This window comes from Bombina bombina, chromosome 3, assembly GCF_027579735.1.
Source record: "Bombina bombina isolate aBomBom1 chromosome 3, aBomBom1.pri, whole genome shotgun sequence".
Lineage (NCBI taxonomy): Eukaryota > Metazoa > Chordata > Amphibia > Anura > Bombinatoridae > Bombina > Bombina bombina.
In genome coordinates this window covers 193153649-193178711 of record NC_069501.1, presented here as the reverse complement: position 1 = coordinate 193178711, position 25063 = coordinate 193153649, and the positions used below count along the sequence as shown (strand labels likewise).

At 38.7% G+C, this 25063-nt stretch overlaps 1 protein-coding gene across 1 annotated transcript in view; it reads left to right on the top strand.

The window, feature by feature from the left end:
- The window catches only part of TOMM70 (translocase of outer mitochondrial membrane 70), a 127030-nt gene that overhangs the window by 14689 nt on the left and 87278 nt on the right, over positions 1-25063 (top strand). The window contains exons 2-7 of the mRNA XM_053706062.1: positions 2075-2248; positions 9866-9992; positions 10246-10355; positions 10748-10896; positions 13174-13381; positions 22047-22181. Of these exons, the coding sequence (XP_053562037.1) occupies positions 2075-2248; positions 9866-9992; positions 10246-10355; positions 10748-10896; positions 13174-13381; positions 22047-22181 (903 nt within the window). The remainder of the gene's footprint in view (positions 1-2074; positions 2249-9865; positions 9993-10245; positions 10356-10747; positions 10897-13173; positions 13382-22046; positions 22182-25063) is intronic.

Sequence of the window (25063 nt, the reverse complement as noted above, 5' to 3'; positions counted from 1 at the left end):
TTCACCTGATCTGAACCCCATTGAGAACCTGTGGTCCATCATCAAATGTGAGAATTACAAGGAGGGAAAACAGTACACCTCTCTGAACAGTGTCTGGGAGGCTGTGGTTGCTGCTGCACGCAATGTTGATGGTGAACAGATCAAAACACTGACAGAATCCATGGATGGCAGGCTTTTGAGTGTCCTTGCAAAGAAAGGTGGCTATATTGGTCACTGATTTGTTTTTGTTTTGTTTTTGAATGTCAGAAATGTATATTTGTGAATGTTGAGATGTTATATTGGTTTCACTGGTAAAAATAAATAATTGAAATGGGTATATATTTGTTTTTTGTTAAGTTGCCTAATAATTATGCACAGTAATAGTCACCTGCACACACAGATATCCCCCTAAAATAGCTATAACTAAAAACAAACTAAAAACTACTTCCAAAACTATTCAGCTTTGATATTAATGAGTTTTTTGGGTTCATTGAGAACATGGTTGTTGTTCAATAATAAAATTAATCCTCAAAAATACAACTTGCCTAATAATTCTGCACTCCCTGTATTTCATGCCACCATTTCACCACCAAATGCGATCAAATAAAAAATTGTTAACTTTTTCACAATTTTAGGTTTCTCACTGAAATTATTTACAAACTGTTTGTGCAATCATGGCACAAATTGTTGTAAATTCTTCTCTGGGATCCCCTTTGTTCAGAAATAGCAGAGATATATGGCTTTGGCATTGCTTTTTGGTAATTAGTAGGCCGCTAAATGCCGCTGTGCACCACACTTGTATTATGCCCAGCAGTGAAGGAGTTAATTGGGTAGCTTGTAGGGTTAATTTAAGCTTTAGTGTAGAGATCAGCCTCCCACCTGACACATCCCACCCCCTGATCCCTCCCTGACCCCTCTCAAACAGCTCTTTCTTCCCCCACCCCACAATTGTCACCGCCATCTTAAAAAGAATGTGTTTTATTTTTTTGTTTTAATATAAATATATATATATTTTTTAATATTTTCTGCAGTGTAGGGTCCCCTTTTACCCACAACCTCCCTGATCCCTCCCCCTCTACCTATTTGACATCATCTTAGGTACTGGCAGCTGTCTGCCAGTACCCAGTTTGCTGCAAATTTAGGCAGATTTTTGTAAAAAAAAATACCCTTTTTTTCTGTAGTGTAGCTGCTCCCCCTCATTACACTCCCCCTCCTAGATCCCCTTCCCTCAATGGATCCCACATATGACCCCCCTTATTGCCCTTCCTCCTACCTCACTTCCCTGCTCTTATTTTTTTATTTTATTTTCCCTGCTGTGTAGCGGTTCCGCTCTCCTCCCGCCTTCTCCAGCGATGGGCTGCCCAACCGCCTCCCTCCTTACGCTCCCACCCACCAACGACCGGCACCACCGATGTCTGATGCAGAGAGGGCCACAGAGTAGCTGTGCAAATCTATTTCTGCAGCCCAGGACTGCAGCGACGTACAGGGTACGACGCTGGTCATTAAAGGGATACTAAACCCAAATTTTTTTTATTTCGTGATTCAGATAGAGCATGCAATTTTAAGAAACTTTCTAATTTACTCCTATTATCAATTATACTTAATTCTCTTGTTATCTTTATTTGAAAAATCGGAATGAAAGCTTAGAAACTGGCCCATTTTTGGATCAGCACCCTGGATAGCGCTTGCTGATTGCTGGCTACATTTAGTCATCAATCGGCAAACGCTACCTATTTTCTAAACCTAAAATGGGCCGGCTCCTAAGCTTACATTCCTGCTCTTCAAATAAAGATACCAAGAGAATGAAGACAAATTTATAATATGAGTAAATTAGAAACTTGCTTAAAATTGCATGCTCTGTCTACCATGAAAGAAAAAAATTGGGTTTAGTATCCCTTTAAGTAACCACTAATAGTAATCGCACATTTGTACTCGGTGAAATATCCTAATTAGTTTTACTTTAGAATTATTGTTATACATGTCTCTTTTTACTAAATTAGGGTGTTACATTTATGTTTAAGACTCCTCAAGATTTATTTTTTTTCTTTGCAATTTGTTTTGATTTAAGTATGTTTTTTTTGTTTGTTTTTTCTAGAACCCTCTTGAAAGAGCCCAAGCAGCAAAGAACAAAGGTAACAAGTATTTCAAAGCTGGCAAATATGAACAAGCCATTCAGTGTTATACTGAGGCTATCAGCCTCTGCCCCTCTGAGAAAAAAAATGACTTGTCTACATTCTATCAGAACAGAGCCGCTGCTTATGAACAGCAAGTAAGTATATAAACAGAACCTTCACAGGTGATAATTAGTATCTTGTGTATTAAACACATGTGACATAAGTGTATGTCAGTAATGTTTATTAACAAAGTTTGTTGTAATGACATCTTCAGTCTGTTATACAGAATCCTAACACCCTGCAGTTGAAGATAAAATAGAAATATTCTTTTAGTGCATTTCCCCGCCTCCCTCTAGTCATGGGAGGCACCACATGTGCAGCAACTCTTATTCAGATACCTTCAGTGTAACCTAAGTTCCAAAATGGTGGCACTCATGATTAGAGGTAGTTGCATGAAATGTATTTAGTGTTTAATGTCCTTTTTTATCGGTTTAAGTGATATATGCACAGAAAAAGCTTGTAGTAATGCCCTTTCAAAGAAATTAGCAAATTATAAACCTATCTTCTCAAGTATGTGTTTACTTATTGCTTCTGTGCTTTTCCTTGGACCCAATGAAACATGATTTTTTTTTTATTTTTTTTTTTTAAAAAAGCTTGAACTCTGTGCTCCCCTCATACGAAAATATTTGTATTGATTTATCTGATGGGTTAGCATGCAGTTTGTTCAAACAATGCTGCTTTAATGTGACCGTGTCTTTTCTACATAACTAACTTAAATTCACCAAAGTACTTTAACAGTGTATTTTCAAAATTATTTATCTTTGCTATAATAATTAGGGATTCTTAGTGTTGCCATAAATACATAAACATATTTTAGCTTAACACACACGCATTCAGAACTTCATTTAGATTGTGCTAGCTGCACAGTATATTCTCATTTCCACTTGCATCTAAATGTAACTAGTGCAATGGTAATGTAGAAAACTAGTGTGTGTGTATGTATATGTGTGTATATATATATATATATATATAACACCGAGCACTCACCAGCTAGCTCACAGCTAAGATAAAATCACAACTGGAAAGGTTAGTCACCGCATCTGGCCAAATGGGAAAGCTCAGGCACCACGTCAAGGTCCTTTCCACCGCCTGAGTCCCTAACACAGGCACACCATCATGCGAGCTCACAAAGCTAAACAAACTGAAAACAAAGAAGGGGTGCACAGGTGGCTGTAATCACCCATAGAAAATACAAAACATGGAAGGGAACTGCACTCCAAGACCGGATCAGGTACACATCCTGTGACTCAGTAACATCCAGCCCTGGGTGCTAAATAGCACTCCAAAAAAGCTGTGATGTCACCAGAGCCACAGGCAGTTAACCCCAGTCCGGAATGGGTGCAAGAACCAAGGGAGATTACAAAGAAAAAGTAATACAACACACCGGATCAGGTACACATCCTGTGACTCAGTAATATATATATATATATATATATATATATATATATATATATTCTGGATAAGCTTAAACACAACAAATAATTTATTCGCCAGTGACGTTTCGGGGCATTCACCCCTTCCTCAGTCTGAGGAAGGGGTGAATGCCCCGAAACGTCACTGCCGAATAAATTATTTGTTGTGCTTATCCTTGTCCAGATTGAATATCTTGTTAAGCACCCTGGTCTGTGTTTGGGTTGGCAAGTGAGAGTGCACTTATTTGGAGTATGTATGTGTGTGTATGTGTATATATATATATATATATATATATATATATATATATATATATATATATATATATATATATATATATATATATATATATATATATATATATATATATATATGTGTGTGTATATATATATATATATATATATATATATATATATATATATAGCGTGTATGTAAATACATACGCGCAAATACACACCTATACGTACCTGGCTCTTAGATTTTGAACATATTTATCGAGCACTGACCTAGCATCAGGTGGTCGTCAAGAATGTAATTTATGCAGGAATTTGTACCCTGTGGGTGGGGAAAAAAAGGGGTTGTCGCAAGGTGTTTGGATGTTCTATTATCTCCATGTATTCTGCAACACTAGAAAATGGAAATTAAACCATATTGTTTTCAGGGTACATTTAGCAATGTGTAAATGATTGTTAGAACTGTTCATGATGGGGTTTAATGTAAGATTGAGTTACCCCGCTACAATTAAGACGTCTTTGGTAAAATTTAAAATTGCATTCGTAACTTTATGGTAAAAAGGCATTTGTTGGGAATTCGAAGCATAGAGAATTGGCTAAGGTAATTTGGCACTCAAACATCAAGCCATGTATTCCTAAGTATCTCCCTTCTTGGTCGTAGTCTAGTTTTAACAACTGAAAGGGTATAAAGTTGTAAATGAGTATGCTAACCCCATTAATCTTCCTGTCTTGGTTGCTTATATGGAGATGGGTGGGAAAGTTGTGTGGAAAATATTACAGCTCTTTACCTTTTTTGAAAATTTTTTTTTTTTTTGAAGGAATAAAATTACTCCAAATTGAAGCTTACAGGCTAAAATTGCTATGGGTTGTTTGTGATGTATATTCAGACCTTTGGTGTGTTTATTTACCTAATAGTATAGTAACAGGCTTGTATTTAAATCCTTGAGTTTTATAAATAATATAGTATAACCATGTTTAACAAACTCATGAGAGAAAAAGAACAAAAGTAGAACATAAAAATGTAATTTTACTTTTCAGTTAACACTTTCTAGAATTAGGAGAGGGCACATCCCTGTCCTCCTCAAATGTATGAGTTAAAAATATAGTTCCAGTAAAGCAAGGAAATTACCATAAAAACAGTTATGAGAAACTATAAATAACATATAATGTATAAGTAACTGTCCCTCAAGCAGAGTTCCACAGATGCATTAAAAAAAAAACTTACCCTTTCTAAGCGTTCTAGTTCTTACCACAGTTCATCACCCAGCATCCTTAGAGGGAGAAGGTTTTGAGATCTTGGCCTTTTTTGCTGGAACATTTTGCAATTTAGGACTTGGTAGCTTCAAACATAGAGGATCAGAGGGCTCCATTGGGATATTAGTTAAAGGAGGTGAAACTTCCTTCAGTGAACTCAGATTGAGTTCCTTACAGAAAGTATCTATATCAGCAGGATCTTTGCAGATAACGTTTTGTCCCTCATGCATTACAAATAGAAAACATACAAAACCCCAACGATATTGGGTGCCCTTAGACCTAAGTAGTGATGTCGAGGGTTGGAATTTTTTCCGTCGTTAAAGGGTGAGTGCAGCTAAGTATTTGAAGGTCATGGTCTGTAAAAGAGATTTGATTAATTAGCCTTGCTGCTCTCAATATATCCTCTTTAACTTGGAAATCTCTCAGCTTGAGGACTATGTCTCCAGGTGGCTCATTGCAGGTGGTTTTAGTTGTAGTGCTCTATGGGCCGTATCAATTGCAGTTGGTGTCACTTTATCGGGGCCCAAGCTATGGGCAAACAATTCTTGAAGAAAGTCCTGCAGGGAAGGCAGTAAGGACAGATTCAGGGACTCTTCTGTTTCGCAAGTTCTGCCTGCGTTCTCTGTTTTCCAGGTCCTCCAAGTTGTCCTGTAATTTTAGAATGATTATATCTTTTCCTTGTACATTTTGTTGAACGTTGGCCAGTTCAGTTTGGTTACTTTCATTTTCCTTTTCTAGATATTCTGCACGGTTTCCTATCTCAATGATTTATTTGCATATTTTGGAACTTTCCTCCTTTAACCATTTAATGGTATGTCGCTAGTCTTTCTATGGGAATTTTTTTCTCAATATCGTGGTCTTGCCTTCAGCAGCGAGACCGCAATATTTTAGGAAGTATGCAGAAGGGAGGGAGGGTCTAATACGGTGGTCTTGCCATTTGCTGCAAGATCTGCTCTATTAGCAGAAAAGACTTTAACGACCAGCGACATACAGGGTACATTATGGTCGCTAAGGGGTTATACATTGACATACTTTATTTACTGGAGAACACTCGGGTATCAACACAGGAGTTTGAACCAGGCTGCAGTAATAAATGCAATACAAACGCGTATAACTTTACAGTTGTAAGAAAAACATAGATGTTGAATCTAAAGTGAGCCAATCATGATAATGCAAATGATAAATGCAGTGTCTGTGATACATGAGCACTTTTGTAATTATGTCCCAAGGAGGATTACTCCTCAACTAAAACAATTTAAACAAAAGAAACCATTAAACCAAATAAAAAATAGGAAGTAAGGAATAAACAGGTCTCTGTTACATTAAAGATGAATAAGAATGGACATGTGAGCAAACGTGCATCCCTCCAAGCCTCCGCCTGAGATAGGACAATCCTCATGATATCAACCTGTAGTCAAGTAACTAAGGGACACCATCCGCCATGGAAACTCTTCAATGTAACTTTAAAAAAAAATAAAGTTCATGCCATATTTGTTATAAAAACCTCTTTTTATTTGTATTACTTCTTTTAAATACTTTCTTTTTATTAATCTAATATCTTATGCTCCCCTGTCAGTTGCGCTCTCTCTCTCTCTCTCTCTCTCTCTCTCTCTCTCTCTCTCTCTCTCTATATCTATATATATAATGATTCAACTTACTTGACTTTATTGCTTAGGTATTAGTCAGTAGAATACACGTTCTGCCAGTAAACAGAGAATCTTCTAATCATCTGTTCACTTAGCAGAACTGATAGAAATATAAGAGGCTTGTGAATACCTGTTACTAGGGGAGCTTGATCGCTCCTGTGTAGTAACAGGTGTTTAGTTGGCCCTAAAAGCTCGTAATTTTAGACAAGAGCTGATTGGAGGTATGTGCTTAGATAATAAAAAACAGCACACAATTAAATAATACAGGTTCCACTGCTATTATGCTATAAAAAATTGGAGGAGAAGTGGGTAAAAGCATCCACTAGTTGAACTCCCCCATTTAGTGTGAACGGTTTCTTCCTTGTGTCTAAAAGTCATTCAACATCTGCCTGTTCAATAAATAACAGTGTGTGTAGGGCAGTTAATAAATTTTTTTTAAAAGGAGGGTCTCTACTTTTGATCCAGCATTGAAGGATACGTTTTCTGGCCATAAGCACAGCCATACTGATAAACTTTAGATTTTTGTGTTTACTTTTGTCATCTTGTAAGAAAAAAACATGTTTTACGTACAGTGTTATCTGATCTTTAAGGACTTTAGAAAGCCAATATGACACTTTGCCACAGAACCCTTGCAATTTAGGACAGTCCCAGATTAGATGTATAAAGATCCAAGGAGGAGGCCGAACATTTGTTAATGTCATGTGCTTCGGGTATCCTTTGTGAGCGTAGTTTAGCTGCGATATATGCCTGGTGTATGAATTTTGCTTGAGTTTCTCTAAGATAAGCCGATAATGGCCTCTTGCATCCTGAGAAAGTACGATCTTTTCATGTGATAACACTGAAGAAATGACACTTTGCTACAATGTAAAGTAGTGAGTGTACAGCGTGTATAACAGTGGAAATTTGCTGTCCCCTCAAAATAAGTCAACACACAGCCAATAATGTCTAAACCGTTGGCAACAAAAGTGAGTACACCCCTAAGTGAAAATGTCCAAATTGTGCCCAAAGTGTCGATATTTTGCGTAGCCACCATTATTTTCCAGCACTCCCTTAACCATCTTGGGCAAGGAGTTCACCAGAGCTTCACAGGTTGCCACTGTAGTCCTCTTCCACTCCTCCATGATGACATCACGGAGCTGGTGGATGTTAGAGTGCTCCCCCACCTTCCGTTTTGAGGATGCCACACAGATGCTCAATAGGGTTTAGGTCTGGAGACATGCTTGGCCAGTCCATCACCTTTACCCTCAGCTTCTTTAGCAAGGAAGCGGTCGTCTTGGAGGTGTGTTTGGGGTTGTTATGTTGGAATACTGCCCTGCAGCCCAGTCTCCGAAGGGAGGGGATCATACACTGCTTCAGTATGTCACAGTACATGTTGGCATTCATGGTTCCCTCAATGAACTTTAGCTCCCCAGTGCCGGCAGCACTCATGCAGGCCCAGGCCATCACACTCCCACCACCATGCTTGACTGTAGGCAAGACTCACTTGACTTTGTACTCCTCTCCTGGTTGCCGCCACATACGCTTGACACCATCTGAACCAAATAAGTTTATCTTGGTCTCATCGGACCACAGGACATGGTTCCAGTAATCCATGCCCTTAGTCTGCTTGTTTTCAGCAAACTCTTTGCAGACTTTCTTGTGCATCATCTTTAGAAGAGGCTTCCTTTTGGGACGACAGCCATGCAGACCAATTTTATGCCGTGTGCGGCGTATGGTCTGAGCACTGATAGGCTGATACCCGACCCCTTCAACCTCTGTAGCAATGCTGGCAGCACTTATACATCTATTTCCCAAAGACAACCTCTGGATATGATGCTGAGCATCTGCACTCAACTTCTTTGGTCGACCATGGCGAGGCCTGTTCTGAGTGGAACCTGTCCTGTGAAACCGCTGTATGGTCTTGCCCACCGTGCTGCATCTCAGTTTCAGGGTCTTGGCAATCGTCTTATAGCCTAGGCCATCTTTGTGTAGAGCAACAATTCTTTTTTTTTTTTTTTTTTTTTTTTTTTTTTTTTTTAGATCCTCAGAGTTCTTTGCCATGAGGTGCCATGTTGAACTTCCAGTGACCAGTATGAGAGAGTGTGAGTGATAACACTAAATTTAACACACCTGCTCCCCATTCACACTTGAGACCTTGTAACACTGAGTCACATGACACCGGGGAGGAAAAATGGCTAATTGGGCCCAATTTGGACATTTCCACCTAGGGGTGTACTCACTTTTGTTGCTAACGTTTTAGACATTAATGGCTGACTTATTTTGAGGGGACAGAAAATTTAAACTTTTATACAGGCTGTACCCTCACTACTTTACATTGTAGCAAAGTGTCATTTCTTCAGTGTTGTCACATGAAAAGATATAATAAAATATTTACAAAAATGTGAGGAGTGTACTTACTTTTGTGAGATACTGTATGTGATTGAGTGAGCTCCCTGCTTGGCTAGAATACAAAGCCTGTCTACATTCGACATTGTAGAAGTGAAATGACCAATAGAGAGGAGAGAGTGTATACAATGACAGCATTGAAAGTAAACAATTTTATGGGTGTTAGGTAGTGTTAACCGTTCCTGTAAAGGGAAAGACTTGCAGAGATATACAGGGTGTAACTATTGTGCCACTGAAGAAAGTCACAGATTTCCCCATTTTTGAAAGCCTTTGTAGTAAAGCCAGCCTAGATGTGCTAATTGCCTATACCATTATTCTATGGTTTTTATATATATATATATATATATATATATATATATATATATATATATATATATATATATATATATATATATATATATATATATACTCTCACACATTAAATTCATCCAATTAATTTGTGCTTTAGATAGAATAAAATGTTAGAACATTACACTGCCCTTCATAATGCCACCCAGCTGGCAACATTTTCTGTGTAGAACACTGATATACGTTTGTGTCTTTCTGTGTGGCTCGTTTAGTTTTAGACTGATTTGTCAACCTCTAACATTATTCCTTGTCCAAGATGAAATTAGGTTTTAATTGTCTGGCCAGTCACCCAAGGTTACCATCTTTTCATTGGCTTCCTGAGTTCCATAACAAACTACAACTATCTTAAAACCTTGATGTTGTTACAGAGCAGCATAAAGTGGTATTTCATGCACCTTCTTTAAATCATTTATTCATCTTATTCTGTCTTTTGCAGCAATCCTGGAAAGAAGTCGTACAAGATTGCACTAAGGCAGTGGAGTTAAATCCGAGATATGTCAAGGCTCTTTTTCGAAGGGCAAAGGCCCAAGAAAAGCTTGACAACAAAAAGGAATGCTTAGAAGGTATTAATATTTCTGTTTTAATATTCTTGATCAGTTTTAACCTTATTTAGTACCAATTCTGATCTTGATGTTGGAAGGCGTGGGGAGTCCCCACACTTGTATCTTTCTTTTTCATTCATTTAGCACTTTAAAATGTAGAACATCAAAGCACAAGTGAGGCCGTTTTTTCCATTAGTAATATCAACTGAACACTTCTATTTATTTTTTTATCATTTTTATTTCAGAAGATTAGAATTTATGTTCTTGTTTCTAGATGTCACAGCTGTCTGTATATTGGAGGGTTTCCAAAACCAACAGAGCATGCTGCTTGCAGATAAAGTCCTTAAGCTGCTGGGAAAAGAAAAAGCCAAAGAGAAATACAAGGTACTGTTGATCAGTGCATCACAAAACAATTCATTTTCTCATTACCATGAACAACGTATACATTATCAAATGAGTGCTGCATTGCAAGGATCCTTGTACCAAAGAATTGTTTCACATTAACGGCCCTTTGTCTTCATTATGTAGTGTGTGATTATCTTGCAGCTTTGTGCCACCATGGTCCGAGTATGTTAAAAATGACCTTGTTTTTTGTTTCTCCTGTGCATTTTTGGTTTTGTATTCTTACAATTAGTCTTACAGCTATTGACATGAAATCCTGCACTTAACACTGGTTGTGTATCACTGTTTTATTGCTATGGTTTGTGAAAAGTAATGTCAAATGTGGTATGAAAATTGGGGGGGAAAAAGCACTAATATTAGTAGTTCCTTTTCAGAACAGGGAGCCACTGATGCCTTCTCCACAGTTCATAAAGTCATATTTCAGTTCGTTCACTGATGACATCATCTCCCAACCTCTTCAAAAAGGAGAAAAGGCTGATGAGGATAAGGACAAAGAGGGAGAAGCATCGGTTGTTAAAGAGAAGTAAGTTGCTTTACTAGCCAGCTGCAACCTACACAAATTGTTATATAGTTCTATAAGCACATAAGTTAGGTATATGAACTTAACTGTGCTCTATGTTGGTTGCTAAAGCCACCATCAGTTGGGAAATAGAGGGCTGCAGTGGAGCAGCATGCACATTCTGTTGAGTTGGCTGAGCCCAGACAGTAACCTTATGTAGAGAAGCATAGTCCTAACTTTTGTATGCTCGATGGACTCCATATTAAAATGCAATATGGTAATAAATTTGCAATATACGTAATACTAGAAATGTGCCAAAATAATTACAATAAATGGGGGAATCAGTGAAAATAATTCAACATGTGACAACAATGTTCTTTGTATTTAAATCTTAGTGAATAGCATCCTGATATTTTTATAATAATCAGTATGCAAGATGTATCAGATGTTTTTCTTGTGTCCTAATCATTACAAAACAGTTTTCTAATGTGACTCGGTATTCTATGAATATCTTCTTTACGCTTACTTATAATAATTATGTACATAATATTTATGTGTATACTTATCCCAGTGTCTAGACACCAGATGATTACCCTTGTTTATCCTCATTTATACAAGCTATATTTAAACTTAGTGCCGGTTAACTGACGGACTAGGCAGCATCCACAAAGGCAAGACCCAGTATTTTTTAACAAATAATTCAATGTAACACTTAAGATATAAATAATATACTCCCTAAATAATTCACTCAGAGCTTAAGTGCTAAACAGCAGATACATTCTAAATCAATATGAATATATTGTTTATGGCAACAGAATGAGATCACTTTGTGCCCCTCCTTTGTGTTTGAGTACAGTCCAAAATAAGCTAATGTAAAACGACATTAATTGGGGGGGCATAATATAATATATGCTATATATAACTAGAGGCATCGTAAGTGCTGGTCAACTCATCTGGGAAAAAGTATTGTACATATCTGGAGGAGAAATATGGAGATGAGCACAATTGGACTACAACTTCTCTTCTTAACCAAACGCCTATATGCAGTTATAATCTGCAGAATAAAACATGAGGATCCTAAATTTTATTATCTTTGATCCATATGAAATACTTTAAATCACAAATTGCATTACACACTCTATAGATGGTATTAAATCCTATCTATGTGAAGTATATAGCGTTTAACTTGTAAAATTACAAGTATAAAAGTATAAACCATAGTCATCTGTTTTTATCACAGTACTTAGATGGAAAACCCAGACATCAGTCCAAAGTCCCTTTGATTGCCTGGAACACAAGTACCTGTGTCAACCTTTGATTGCCTCTGGTGACACCCCTATATATATATAATTTTATTATTTATGTATTTAATTTTATTTATGCCTAGGGCACCTTAGAGTCTGTCGCTGCCCTATTATAGTCAATCAGTTAAGTCACTAAAATGGTGCCCAGAGGAAAAAAATGCCATTTTGTCTCTAACACACCATTCATAAAAAAAAAAAAAAAAACAGGGTGTGTAGAAGGAAGTGACACCAGTCACCCCAAACTGTGCCTCAATATCACTGTCAATATTCCCACCACCACAGTAAGGCGTATGTATTGAGGGGGCACCAGGAGGTAGGCACATCTAGTGTTTAGGGTGACAGTTTCTGTGTTCCAGAAAACAAAGGATAAAAAGCACACGGCTAATCTATGCGTCACACAGGGGCTAGCCTTTTGGCGTAAAGAAACAAAGCCAAAAAAATAGAGCATGGGCAGTCAGATGGTTAAATTGCTGTGTGTTACATAATTGTAGTAGTGTTTTCGCCCTTTGATTGCCCTGAATGCTTACAGTACTGAATTAACCCATTGCTTGTGACACGTGCTCTCTTGGCAGTGAAGTTAGTAGGACATAATTAACTCTTGCACTGTATTTTAGAATTGTCTCTTTTGGAAGGATAGTTTTACAAAACTGAATATGTACTTGTCGGTGGAATGTTCTGAGAACAAATGGCTAAAATACTGATGTATATTTACTATGTCCAGTTTATGTCAGTTTGTATTCCCTTTCACCATTTAAGCACTAGTTTATTTTCATTAGTGGGTTGGATTGTTTATATGCCAAACTAATGAGCCAGATGGAATGTTTAAATGGCAGGAAAAGAGCAATCTCAGCTGAAGGATACCATTTTGAAGGATACCATTTTAAATATTTAGGAGTCCATCTCGCAGTGTTCTTAATATGTATATAGTGTGTATATTCACATGATTTATAGGTTGAGAATAACCAATTTTTCAATAAAAATTTTGTTTCTTTAATAGATCTGGTTATTTAAAAGCCAAACAGTATATGGAAGAGGAGAACTATGACAAAATCATCAGCGAATGCACAAAGGAGGTGGAGGCGAAAGGCAAATATATGGCAGAAGCCTTACTGCTAAGAGCGACGTTTAACTTACTCATAGGCAATGCAGCTTCCGCAAAACCGGATTTAGATCAGGTTATCAGCATGGAAGAATCGAATGTTAAGGTATTCCATTTTTGAGATAAGCTGTGTTTGACATTTAAAAATAATTTTATGGCAAATAAGACGCTGGTGGCTTATATAGTCCTCTGATCTGATTTAAAACCACATATAACTAGATTGGCCGTTATCCCCACCATTTTTGATTTGTGCAATAGAACATTTTCCAGATTTCGTATCCCTCTTAAAGCTTTCATACCACCCCTTCTGCCATCAGCACCACAGTGTCTCCTCACTGTATCTTTTACTATGTTCTATTACTACAACATCAGTGATGAGTATTATTGCCAATAAAGAAAATAAGTGGGTGCATTAAAGGGACAGTCTACAATAGAACTTTTACTGTTTTAAAAGATACATAGTCCCTTTATTACCCATTCCCCAGTTCTGCATAACCAACACAGTTATATTAATATACTTTTTACCTCTGTGATTACCTTGTATCTAGGCCTCTTCTGACAGCCCCTGATCACATGACTTTGTATTTATTATCTGTTGACTTGTATTTAGTACTGTGTTGTGTAAACTCTTAAATAACTCCCCGTGCCTGAACACAGTGTTATCTATACGGTCCACATGAACTAGCAGTCTCTTGTTGTGAAAATCAATTTAAAAAGCATGTAATAAGAGGCAGCCTTCAAGTAATTAGAAATTGGCATATGACCTACCTAGGTTTAGTTTCAACTAAGAATACCAAGAGAACAAAACAAATTTGATGATAAAAGTAAATTGGAAAGTTGGTTAAAATTACAAGTCCTATCTGAATAATGAAAGTTTAATTTTGACTAGACTGTCCCTTTAAGCAAACACTTTTCTGAAGTCTATAGGTAAGCATGTGATGAATAAAGATGGTTTCCTATGCTTTACTTTCTTTCACTCAAATGTTTTCTAAGTTCCTTTAATGCATTGAATACTTTTTTACTGTTTTTACTTATTCATAGCATATATAACCCTGGTGTTTTACACTAAATCCTAAGTATAAAATCTCCCTGAAATTAAATAAATTGGATGATTATTCATATGTAAAATGTCATTATTGATTCCACATATTTTCATGTATATCTAGGGGGGGGGGATTCAAACTGAATTGTCTTGTTTAATAAATGTATTTGTGTTAAGTAGAGAGTTTAATAATAGAAGCCATCAAAATGAATATAGCATCTACCTTTGAACAAATACATTTTCTAAGATATTTACAGCATAGTTTTAGCATTGTACATTAGTCTGATGCTCGTGAACATCCTAACCCTTGTTGTCGCAGGCTACCTGCTGGTGATGCATGGTTTTTGTTAAAGCTCATTAGATCTAGTTCTTATTATGCATCTTTCTGGTCCATGTAGGTTTTGCTGATGGAATTTGTAAGTGTTGAATTTTATAGCTCCTTGTAATCCAATTCCATTGACTCTTTGATTTGAACAAGAAAAAATTAACTGAAAAAGGCCAGACTTGAACATATGTTTAACTGGGTAATTAATAAACGTAGTTCTAGCATGAGCCAAATGAAAAATCTTTATTTTTATTGATGGATAGATAGATAATTTTATTCTGGAGCTGAATTTATGGTGCAGTCATTGGAATGTTTATTTTAAAAAGTAGTGTCTTTACGGTGTGCCTAAATTATCCTATCCTAAAAGTTTTAGTTGTACATATGAAAGCGTGCCAATAAAATGTGTAAAATATTTTTGCACAACTGAATACTTCTGTATTAATGTTTACTGTTAAAGGGATACTAACCCCAAATGTTTTCTTTCATGATTCAGATAAAGCATGGAATTTTAAGCAACTTTCTAATTTACTCCTACTAACAATTTTACTTTGTTCTCATGTTATCTTGATTTGAAAAAGCAGTAATGAAAGGTTAGGAGCCGGACCATTTTTAGTTCAGCACCTGGGTAGGGCTTGCTAATTGGTTTGCTACATTTAGCCCCAAATCAGAAAGTGCTACCCAGGTGCTGAACAAAAAATGGGCTGGCTCTAAAGCTTACAGTACTGCTTTTTCAAATCAAGATAGCATGAGAACAAAGAACAATTGATAATAGGAGTAAATTAGAAAGTTGCTTAAAATCTCATGCTCTATCTGAATCATGAAAGAAAAAAATTGGGCTTAGTGTCCCTTTAAGAATTGGAACACATGCTCTTGCGAAAATCACTGTCATGTATCTTAAAGGATTACTTTCTGTTATTTTTAAGCTAAACAACTAACATATTAAAGTTAATAAACATTAATTAAAACCTACTGACCTATATTTTCTCCAAAACGAAGTTTCATAACGTTCTAAAAGTTATATCTTTTATTCGCCGATGATGTCACATTATCCTGCCCACTATTTTCAGCACTGAGTGTTCAAAATACTTAAACCAATAACTTTGTGTTTAAAGCGCCATTTTGAAACCAAGGTATTGTAAACGGATTGGTACAGAGCAAAGGATACCCACGGAGTGGGTTTGGAAAACAATTAAATTTGCAGACAAGATTTCTGATATACGGTAGAGATATGTTAATGAAATGGTATTGATAAAAAGAGTATTTGGGGTAGTTAGTTAGTACCAGGCATAGAAAATATTTACTTACAGTGGCCCTTTAAATGGATCTGTTTCTATATTATTTTCTCCAACATTGGTGTGTCCGGTCAACGGCGTCATCCATTACTTGTGGGATATTCTCCTCCCCTACAGGGAAAGGCAAGGAGAGCACACAGCAAGAGCTGTCCATATAGCTCCCCCTCTGGCTCCGCCCCCCAGTCATTCTCCTTGCCGCTCTGAACAAGTAGCATCTCCACGGGGATGGTGAGGAGTTTGTGGTGTTTAGTTGTAGTTTTTTATTCTTCTATCAAGAGTTTGTTATTTTAAAATAGTGCTGGTATGTACTATTTACTCTGAAACAGAAAGAGATGAAGAGTTCTGTTTAAAAGAGGAGCATGATTTTAGCAGCAGTAACTAAAATCAATTGCTGTTCCCACGCAGGACTGTTGTGCTGAGAGAACTTCAGTTGGGGGGAACAGTTTGCAGACTTTTCTGCTCAAGGTATGACTAGACATTTTTCTAACAAGACTGTGTAATGCTGGAAGGCTGTCATTTTCCCTCATGGGATCGGTAAGCCATTTTCTTAGACTTAGAAAGAATAAAGGGCTTATTATGGGCTATTAACTGGTGGACACTCTTAAGGGCTAAATCGATTGTTTATTTAAGTTGTTTTTTAAAAGTTTGAAGTAATTTTCACACTTTTATTGTTTGGGGAACGTTTTTATCGCCAGGCACTAGTTAAGACACCTTCCCAGTCAGGAAGGGCCTTTCACTATAGTAGGTAGAGCCTCATTTTCGCGCCATTATTGCGCAGTTACTTTTGAGTACAGTGCATGCAGCTGCATGTGTGAGGGTCTGGCATCCACTGAAAACGTTCCTAGAAGGCTTGAATTGGTATCGTATACCCCCCTGGGATAGGTGAAGTCGCAACAAAGGCTGTGGCTGGGACTGTAGTGGGGTTAAAATTGCAAACGGCTCCGGTTTCCGCATTTTAATTAAGGGTTAACAGCTTGAAAATTGGGGTGCAATACTTTGAATGCATTAAGACACTGTGGTGAAAATTTGGTAAAGATTGGATAATTCCTTCATAGTTTTTCACATATTCAGTAATAAAGTGTGCCCTTTTTAACATTTAAAGAGACGGTAACGGTTTTGTTTAAAAACGGTTTTTGTGCTTTATTAACCAGTTTAAGCCTGTTTAACATGTCTGTACCTTCAGATAGATCATGTTCTGTATGTATGGAGGCCAAGGTGGTTCCCCCTTCAAATGTATGTGATAATTGTGCCATGGCGTCCAAACAAAGTAAGGACAGTGCTGTCACATTTAGTAAGATTGCCCAGGATGATTCCTCAGATGAAGGAAGTAGGGATAGTTCTGCATCCTCTCCTTCTGTGTCTATACCAGTTATGCCTGCGCAGGCGACCCCTAGTACTTCTAGCACGCCAATGCTTGTTACTATGCAACAATTGACGGCAGTAATGGATAACTCCATAGCTAATATTTTATCCAAAATACCAGGTTTTCAAAGAAAGCGCGATTGCTCAGTTTTAAACACAGCAGGAGGGCGCTGATGATAATTTATCTGTCATACCCTCACACCAGTCTGAAGTGGCAGTGAAGGGAGGGTTTGTCAGATGGAGAAATTTCTGATACAGGAAGAATTTCTCAGCAGGCAGAACCTGATGTTGTGACATTTAAATTTAAATTAGAGCATCTCCGCGCATTACTTAAGGAGGTGCTATCTACTCCGGATGATTGTGACAATCTGGTCATCCCAGAAAAATTGTGCAAGATGGGCAAGTTCCTAGAGGTCCCGGTGCACCCTGATGCCTTTTCAATACTTAAAAGGGTGGCGAACATAGTGAATAAGGAGTGGGAGAAGCCAGGCATACCTTTTGTCCCTCCTCCTATATTTAAGAAATTGTTCCCCATGGTCGACCCCAGGAAGGACACATGGCAAACAGTCCCTAAGGTCGAGGGGGCGGTTTCTACACTAGCCAAACGCACGACCATTCCCATTGAGGACAATTGTGCTTTCAAAGATCCTATGGATAAAAAATTGGAGGGTTTGCTTAAAAAGATTTTTGTACAGCAAGGATACCTCCTTCAACCTATTTCGTGCATTATTCCTGTCACTACAGCGGCGTGGTTCTGGTTCGAGGAACTGGAAAAGTCGCTCAGTAGGGAGACTCCATATGAGGAGGTCATGGACAGAATTCACGCACTTAAGTTAGCTAATTCCTTTATTTTAGACGCCGCTTTGCAGTTAGCGAGATTAGCAGCGAAAAATTCAGGGTTTGCAATTGTGGCGCGTAGAGCGCTCTGGCTAAAGTCTTGGTCGGCGGATATATCTTCCAAAACAAAATTGCTTAATATCCCTTTCAAGGGTAAGACCCTGTTTGGGCCAGAATTGAAAGAGATTATTTCAGACATCATTGGGGGAAAGGGCCATGCCCTCCCACAAGATAGGCCTTTCAGGGCCAAGAATAAGTCCAATTTTCGTTCCTTTTGCAATTTCAGGAACGGACCGGCTTCCAACTCTGCAGCCTCTAGACAAGAGGGTAACGCTTCCCAGACTAAACCAGCTTGGAAACCAATGCAAGGCTGGAACAAGGGTAAACAGGCCAAGAAGCCTGCTGCTGCTACCAAAACAGCATGAAGGGGTAGCCCCCGATCCGGGACCGGATCTAGTAGGGGGCAGACTCTCTCTCTTTGCTCAGGCTTGGGCAAGAGATGTTCAGGATCCCTGGACACTAGAAATAGTCTCTCAGGGTTATCTTCTAGAATTCAAGGAACTACCCCCAGGGGAAGGTTCCACATTTCTCACTTATCTTCAAACCAAATAAAGAGACAGGCATTCTTACATTGTGTAGAAGACCTGTTAAAGATGAGTGATACACCCAGTTCCAACTGTGGAACAAGGTCAGGGGTTTTACTCAAATCTGTTTGTAGTTCCCAAAAAAGAGGGAACCTTCAGACCAATTCTGGATTTAAAAATTCTAAACAAATTTCTTAGAGTTCCATCGTTCAAAATGGAAACCATTCAAACAATTTTACCTACAATCCAGGAGGGTCAATATATGACTACCGTGGATTTAAAGGATGCGTATCTACATATTCCTATCCACAAAGATCATCATCATCAGTTCCTAAGGTTCGCCTTTCTGGACAAACATTATCAGTTCGTGGCTCTCCCATTCGGACTAGCCACTGCTCCCAGAATTTTCACAAAGGTGCTCGGGTCCCTTCTAGCGGTTCTAAGACCAAGGGGCATTGCAGTGGCACCTTATCTGGACGACATTCTAATTCAAGCGTCGTCTCTTCCAAGGCAAAGGCTCATACAGACATTGTTCTAGCCTTTCTCAGATCTCACGGGTGGAAGGTGAACGTAGAAAAGAGTTCCCTGTCTCCGTCGACAAGAGTTCCCTTTTTGGGAACAATAATAGATTCTTTAGAAATGAAGATCTTCTTGACAGAAGTCAGAAAGTCAAAGCTTCTAAACGCTTGTCAAGTTCTTCTCTCTATTCTGCAGCCTTCCATAGCTCAGTGCATGGAAGTAGTAGGGTTGATGGTTGCAGCAATGGACATAGTTCTTTTTGCTCAAATTCATCTAAGACCATTACAACTGTGCATGCTTCAGTAGACCAGATGACCAGAGACTCACTCCGTTGGTGGTTGTCCCAGGATCACCTGTCTCAGGGAATGAGTTTCCGCAGACCAAAGTGGGTCTTTGTCACGACCGATGCCATTCTATTAGGCTGGGGCGCGGTCTGGGATTCCCTGAAAGCTCAGGGTTTATGGTCTCAGGAAGAGGCTCTTCTCCCGATCAACATCCTGGAACTGAGAGCGATATTCAATGCTCTCCGGGCTTGGCCTCAACTAGCGAAGGCCGGATACATAAGATTCCAGTCAGACAACATGACGACTGTAGCTTACATCAACCATCGGGGGGGGGACAAGGAGTTCCTCGGCGATGAGAGAGGTATCCACAATCATCAAATGGGCGGAGGATCACTCCTGCCACCTATCTGCAATCCACATCCCAGGAGTAGACAACTGGGAGGCGGATTATCTGAGTCGTCAGACTTTCCATCCGGGGGAGTGGGAACTCCACCCGGAGGTGTTTGCCCAGTTGACTCAATTATGAGGCATTCCAGACATGGATCTGATGGCGTCCCGTCAGAACTTCAAGGTTCCTTGCTACGGGTCCAGATCCAGGGATCCCAAGGCCACTCTAGTGGATGCATTAGTGGCGCCTTGGTCGTTCAACCTAGCTTATGCGTTTCCACCGTTCCCTCTCCTTCCCAGGCTTGTAGCCAGGATCAAACAGGAGAAGGCCTCGGTAATTCTGATAGCTCCTGCGTGGCCGCGCAGGACTTGGTATGCAGACCTGGTGAATATGTCATCGGCTCCACCATGGAAGCTACCTTTGAGACCGGATCTTCTAGTACAAGGTCCATTCGAACATCCAAATCTAATTTCTCTGCAGCTGACTGCTTGGAAATTGAACGTTTGATTTTATCCAAGCGTGGGTTTTCAGATTCATTGATAGATCCTCTGGTCCAAGCCAGAAAACCTGTGACTAGAAAGATTTACCATAAAATATGGAAAAGATATATCTGTTGGTGTGAATCCAAGGGATTCTCCTGGAGTAAGATTAAAATTCCTAAGATCCTCTCCTTTCTCCAAGAAGGTTTGGATAAGGGATTGTCAGCGAGTTCTCTAAAAGGACAGATTTCTGCTTTATCTTGTTACACAAACGACTGGCAGCTGTGCCAGATGTACAAGCTTTTGTACAGGCTTTGGTCAGAATCAAACCTGTTTACAGACCTTTGACTCCTCCTTTGAGTCTAAATTTAGTTCTTTCAGTTCTTCAGGGTCCGTTTGAATCCTTACATTCCATAGATATCAAGTTGCTATCTTGGAAAGTTCTGTTTTTGGTTGCTATTTCTTATGCTAGAAGAGTTTCTGAATTATCTGCTTTGCAGTGTGATCCACCCTATCTGGTGTTCCATTCAGATAAGGTTGTTTTGCGTACCAAGCCTGGTTTTCTTCCAAAAGTTGTTTCCAACAAGAATATTAACCAGGAAATAGTTGTTCCTTCTCTGTGTCCGAATCCAGTTTCAAAGAAGGAACGTTTGTTACACAATTTGGATGTAGTCCGTGCTTTAAAGTTCTATTTAGAAGCAACAAAGAATTTTAGACAAACCTCATCCTTGTTTGTCGTTTACTCTGGTAAGAGGAGAGGATAAAAAGCTACTGCTACCTCTCTTTCTTTCTGGCTGAAAAGCATTATCCGATTGGCTTATGAGACTGCCAGACAGCAGCCTCCTGAACGAATCACAGCTCACTCCACTAGGGCTGTGGCTTCCACATGGGCCTTCAAGAACGAGGCTTCTGTTGATCAGATATGTAAGGCAGCGACTTGGTCTTCTCTGCATACTTTTGCCAAATTTTACAAATTTGATACTTTTGCTTCTTCGGAGGCTGTTTTTGGGAGAGAGGTTTTGCAAGCCATGGTGCCTTCTGTTTAGGTAACCTGATTTGCTCCCTCCCTTCATCCGTGTCCTAAAGCTTTGGTATTGGTTCCCACAAGTAATGGATGACGCCGTGGACCGGACACACCAATGTTGGAGAAAACAGAATTTATGCTTACCTGATAAATTACTTTATCCAACGGTGTGTCCGGTCCACGGCCAGCCCTGGTTTTTTAATCAGGTTTGAAAAATGTTTCCTTTTCTTTATACACAACAGTCACCACGGCACCCTATGGTTTCTCCTTTTTCTCCTAACCGTCGGTCGAATGACTGGGGGGCGGAGCCAGAGGGGGAGCTATATGGACAGCTCTTGCTGTGTGCTCTCCTTGCCTTTCCCTGTAGGGGAGGAGAATATCCCACAAGTAATGGATGACGCCGTGGACCGGACACACCGTTGGAGAAAGTAATTTATCAGGTAAGCATAAATTCTGTTTTTTGGGTAGCAGGTTTTTTTTTTTTTTTTTCGGATTGACAACAGCCTCTTGATGTAAAATTATGTGCCATATTTTATGTTGCTACTTAGTCATCCAGTTTGTATATGTTAACTATAATATTTTTGTCTTCAGAAACATACATTTTGATTTTTTTAAATTTATTTATTTTTTAATAGCTACGTGCAAATGCCCTTATCAAACGTGGCAGCATGTACATGCAGCAACAACAGGCTCAGCTTTCTACACAGGACTTCAACATGGCAGCAGACATAGATCCACAGAATGCAGATGTTTATCATCACAGAGGACAGGTGTGTGTGATGCTTGTATATGAAAGCTGCATGTTTTACCGTAAACACTGGTGCTGGCTCCTAGCTTAATGCATCAGTTTAACAGAATGCAGATGTTTATCATCACAGAGGACAGGTGTGTGTGATACTTGTATATGAAAGCTGCATGTTGGGAGTTTTTGGGAAGTTTATTTTAAATTGAAAGTTCTTAAAGGTGCGAAGCTCATGTTTTACCGTAAACAGTGTTGCTGGCTCCTAGCTTAAAGCATCAGTTTAAGAGCATGGCACAAACAGAATTCAGTTAATAACATTTGAAAACAATCCGTATAATATACAGTTTTATGTTAAATTAGGAGTTGTGGGTTATTTGCCAGAATTTGCTAAATTTGTTACTTTACCCTTTTTGTATGCACAGGAACATCTACAACAAATAGACTAAGACTACTGTGCCAGATTATTTTATTATTAATCAAATTAATGCATAAAGGGACAATCTACTCCCGAATTATTGTTGTTTAAAAAGATAGATAATCCTTTTATTACTCATTTGCCAGTTTTGCAGAACCAACAGTTATATTAATATACTTTTTTTTACCTCTGTGATAACCTTATATCTAAGCCTCTGCAGATTGCCTCCTTATTTTTGGTTCTTTTGACAGACTTGCATTTTATCCAATAAGTGCCCCCTCATAAGTAAGTGAGCACAATGTTATCTATATGGCGCACATGAACAAAAGTCCTCTAGCTGTGAAAACTGTCATATGCATTCAGATAAGATGCAGCCTTCAAGGACTTAGAAATTGGCATATGAGCCTACCCAGCTTTCAACTAAGAATACCAAGAGGACAAAGCAAATCTGATAATTAAAGTAAATTGGAAAGTTGTCCACCTGCAATCTTGATCATTTTTTCCGATTGTGGCCTTAAACTTTATTAATTTACAAACAGTGATAAACTTTTCTTTAGGGACATAAATTCCTAAATTTTATTAACAAGCCATGAGATATGACAATTTTTTGCAGCTTTAAAGGGGCACAAAACTTGAAAAAAGATTATATATAGTAGTTATCTATCGAAGCACGATTCTATTCAGACTTCTTGGAAATACCCCCTAACCCTGGAATAAATTACCCGCAGTCCACCTCACTTTTTTATTTACTGCATTATGCATTAACTGGTGCAAACAATCATTAGCTTTATAATTTCCTGCTACTAGCCCTTTACATTGTAAGCAGTGATGGGTCTTGCATTCGTGGTGGTCTGCAAATTGGAATGTTATTGTGCTATGGTAGATAAACTATTGTACTTATTTTAGGCTAAATTACAAGTGGAGCGCTAATTTATCACCTGCAAACAGGCAAATTCACATTGCAAGTGGCTGGTTATTGCTACCGCGAGCTTGCGGTATCAATTAGCACTCAAAAAAATTAACTGGTTAATTTTATATATATATTTAAAAATTCACTTAGCAGTTTTCCATCTAAAGGGGAGGAGAGTCCATGGCTTCATTCATTACTTATGGGAATTAAGAACCTGGACACCAGGAGGAGGCAAAGACACCCTAGCCAAAGGCTTAAAGTGAAGGTAAAGTTTTCAGAGTTGGAACACATCAAAGCATTTGTTAATCCTTAGATAAGTTAATTGCTAACTTTTTTTCTCTATATCATTTATATTTTGCAAAATATAAAGATTTATAATTCCCTACCGTTTCCATTATTGACGACTCCTAAACCCTATTTCCTGCTTTTCTGATCTTTGACGTATAGAGCGGTCCCACCCACTCTATACATCTCTCTAAAGCGCGTTCACGACATCCCTCTCTACCGCGCATGCGCTAACCAGCAAACCCCTTCTGAATTGCGCATACGTTAAATGACTGTAAACACATTTATAATAATGCCCAAAATATTACTTTAGCTGCTATAAGTAAAGGCGGCTGAGTGATAAAGTACGGTGACAGTTAGAAGTCAGTCTGTTAGGATCATGCATATAATTGTGCCGCTTACATTGACAAACAGTTCAAACCAGCTCCATTAGCCCTGTGCCCCCTTACCACACTTCCGACACAAACAGCGATATCTGTTTACTTCATGTGTCCGTGGTATCTCTATGAGGCTGGCATCCCTGTGGAGCTGGAAACTCTACTCCTCCTCTTTTCGGGGGGGGGGGGTGTCCGTCTTGGCCAATCTCTAGTCAATGCGGCAATGTGGTTATGATCCTGCTCCAATCACATTGCAGGATACCGGTTTCATCTGGCGGCTCAGCTGATTCCAAGCAGGTACACAAAGAAAATGTTTGCCAGATAAAGGATATATTAAAACTCACTCTTTATTAGCATCTTTAAAATTGCACAGTTTTTGGAGGACTGCAACAGAGTAAAGAAATCACACAAGCACACTGGCGTAGCACAGAACGGCTTACGTGTTTCGGCTTAAACAGCCGTAGTCATAGCCTGATTTCTTTACTCTGTTGCAGTACTCCAAAGACTGTGGAATTTTAAAGATGCTAATAAAGACTGAGTTTTAATATATCCTTTATCTGGCGAACATTTTCTTTGTGTATCTGCTTGGAATCAGCTGAGCCGCCAGATGAAACCGGGTAAAAGTAATTTCCTCACCGCTTGTAGCCGTCCGTATTGTCTGTAGGAAGCCTAGTTCGTATTATTATGTTTCAAGATAACATTATGCATGCGCGAATCTGGAGCGCGTGTGGAGTCAGAGATGAGGAAAGAAAAAATATAACGCATGCGCATATAGTAAAGGAGGCGAATGACGTTGATTGACGGCCGCCTAACGGCCAGATTTTCAATAGGCTAATATAAAAACGTGATCCACACAGGAAAAAATAAATAAAAAATTTGGGTTGAATTTACAGACCATCAAACAGTTAGTAAAAAAGGGCATA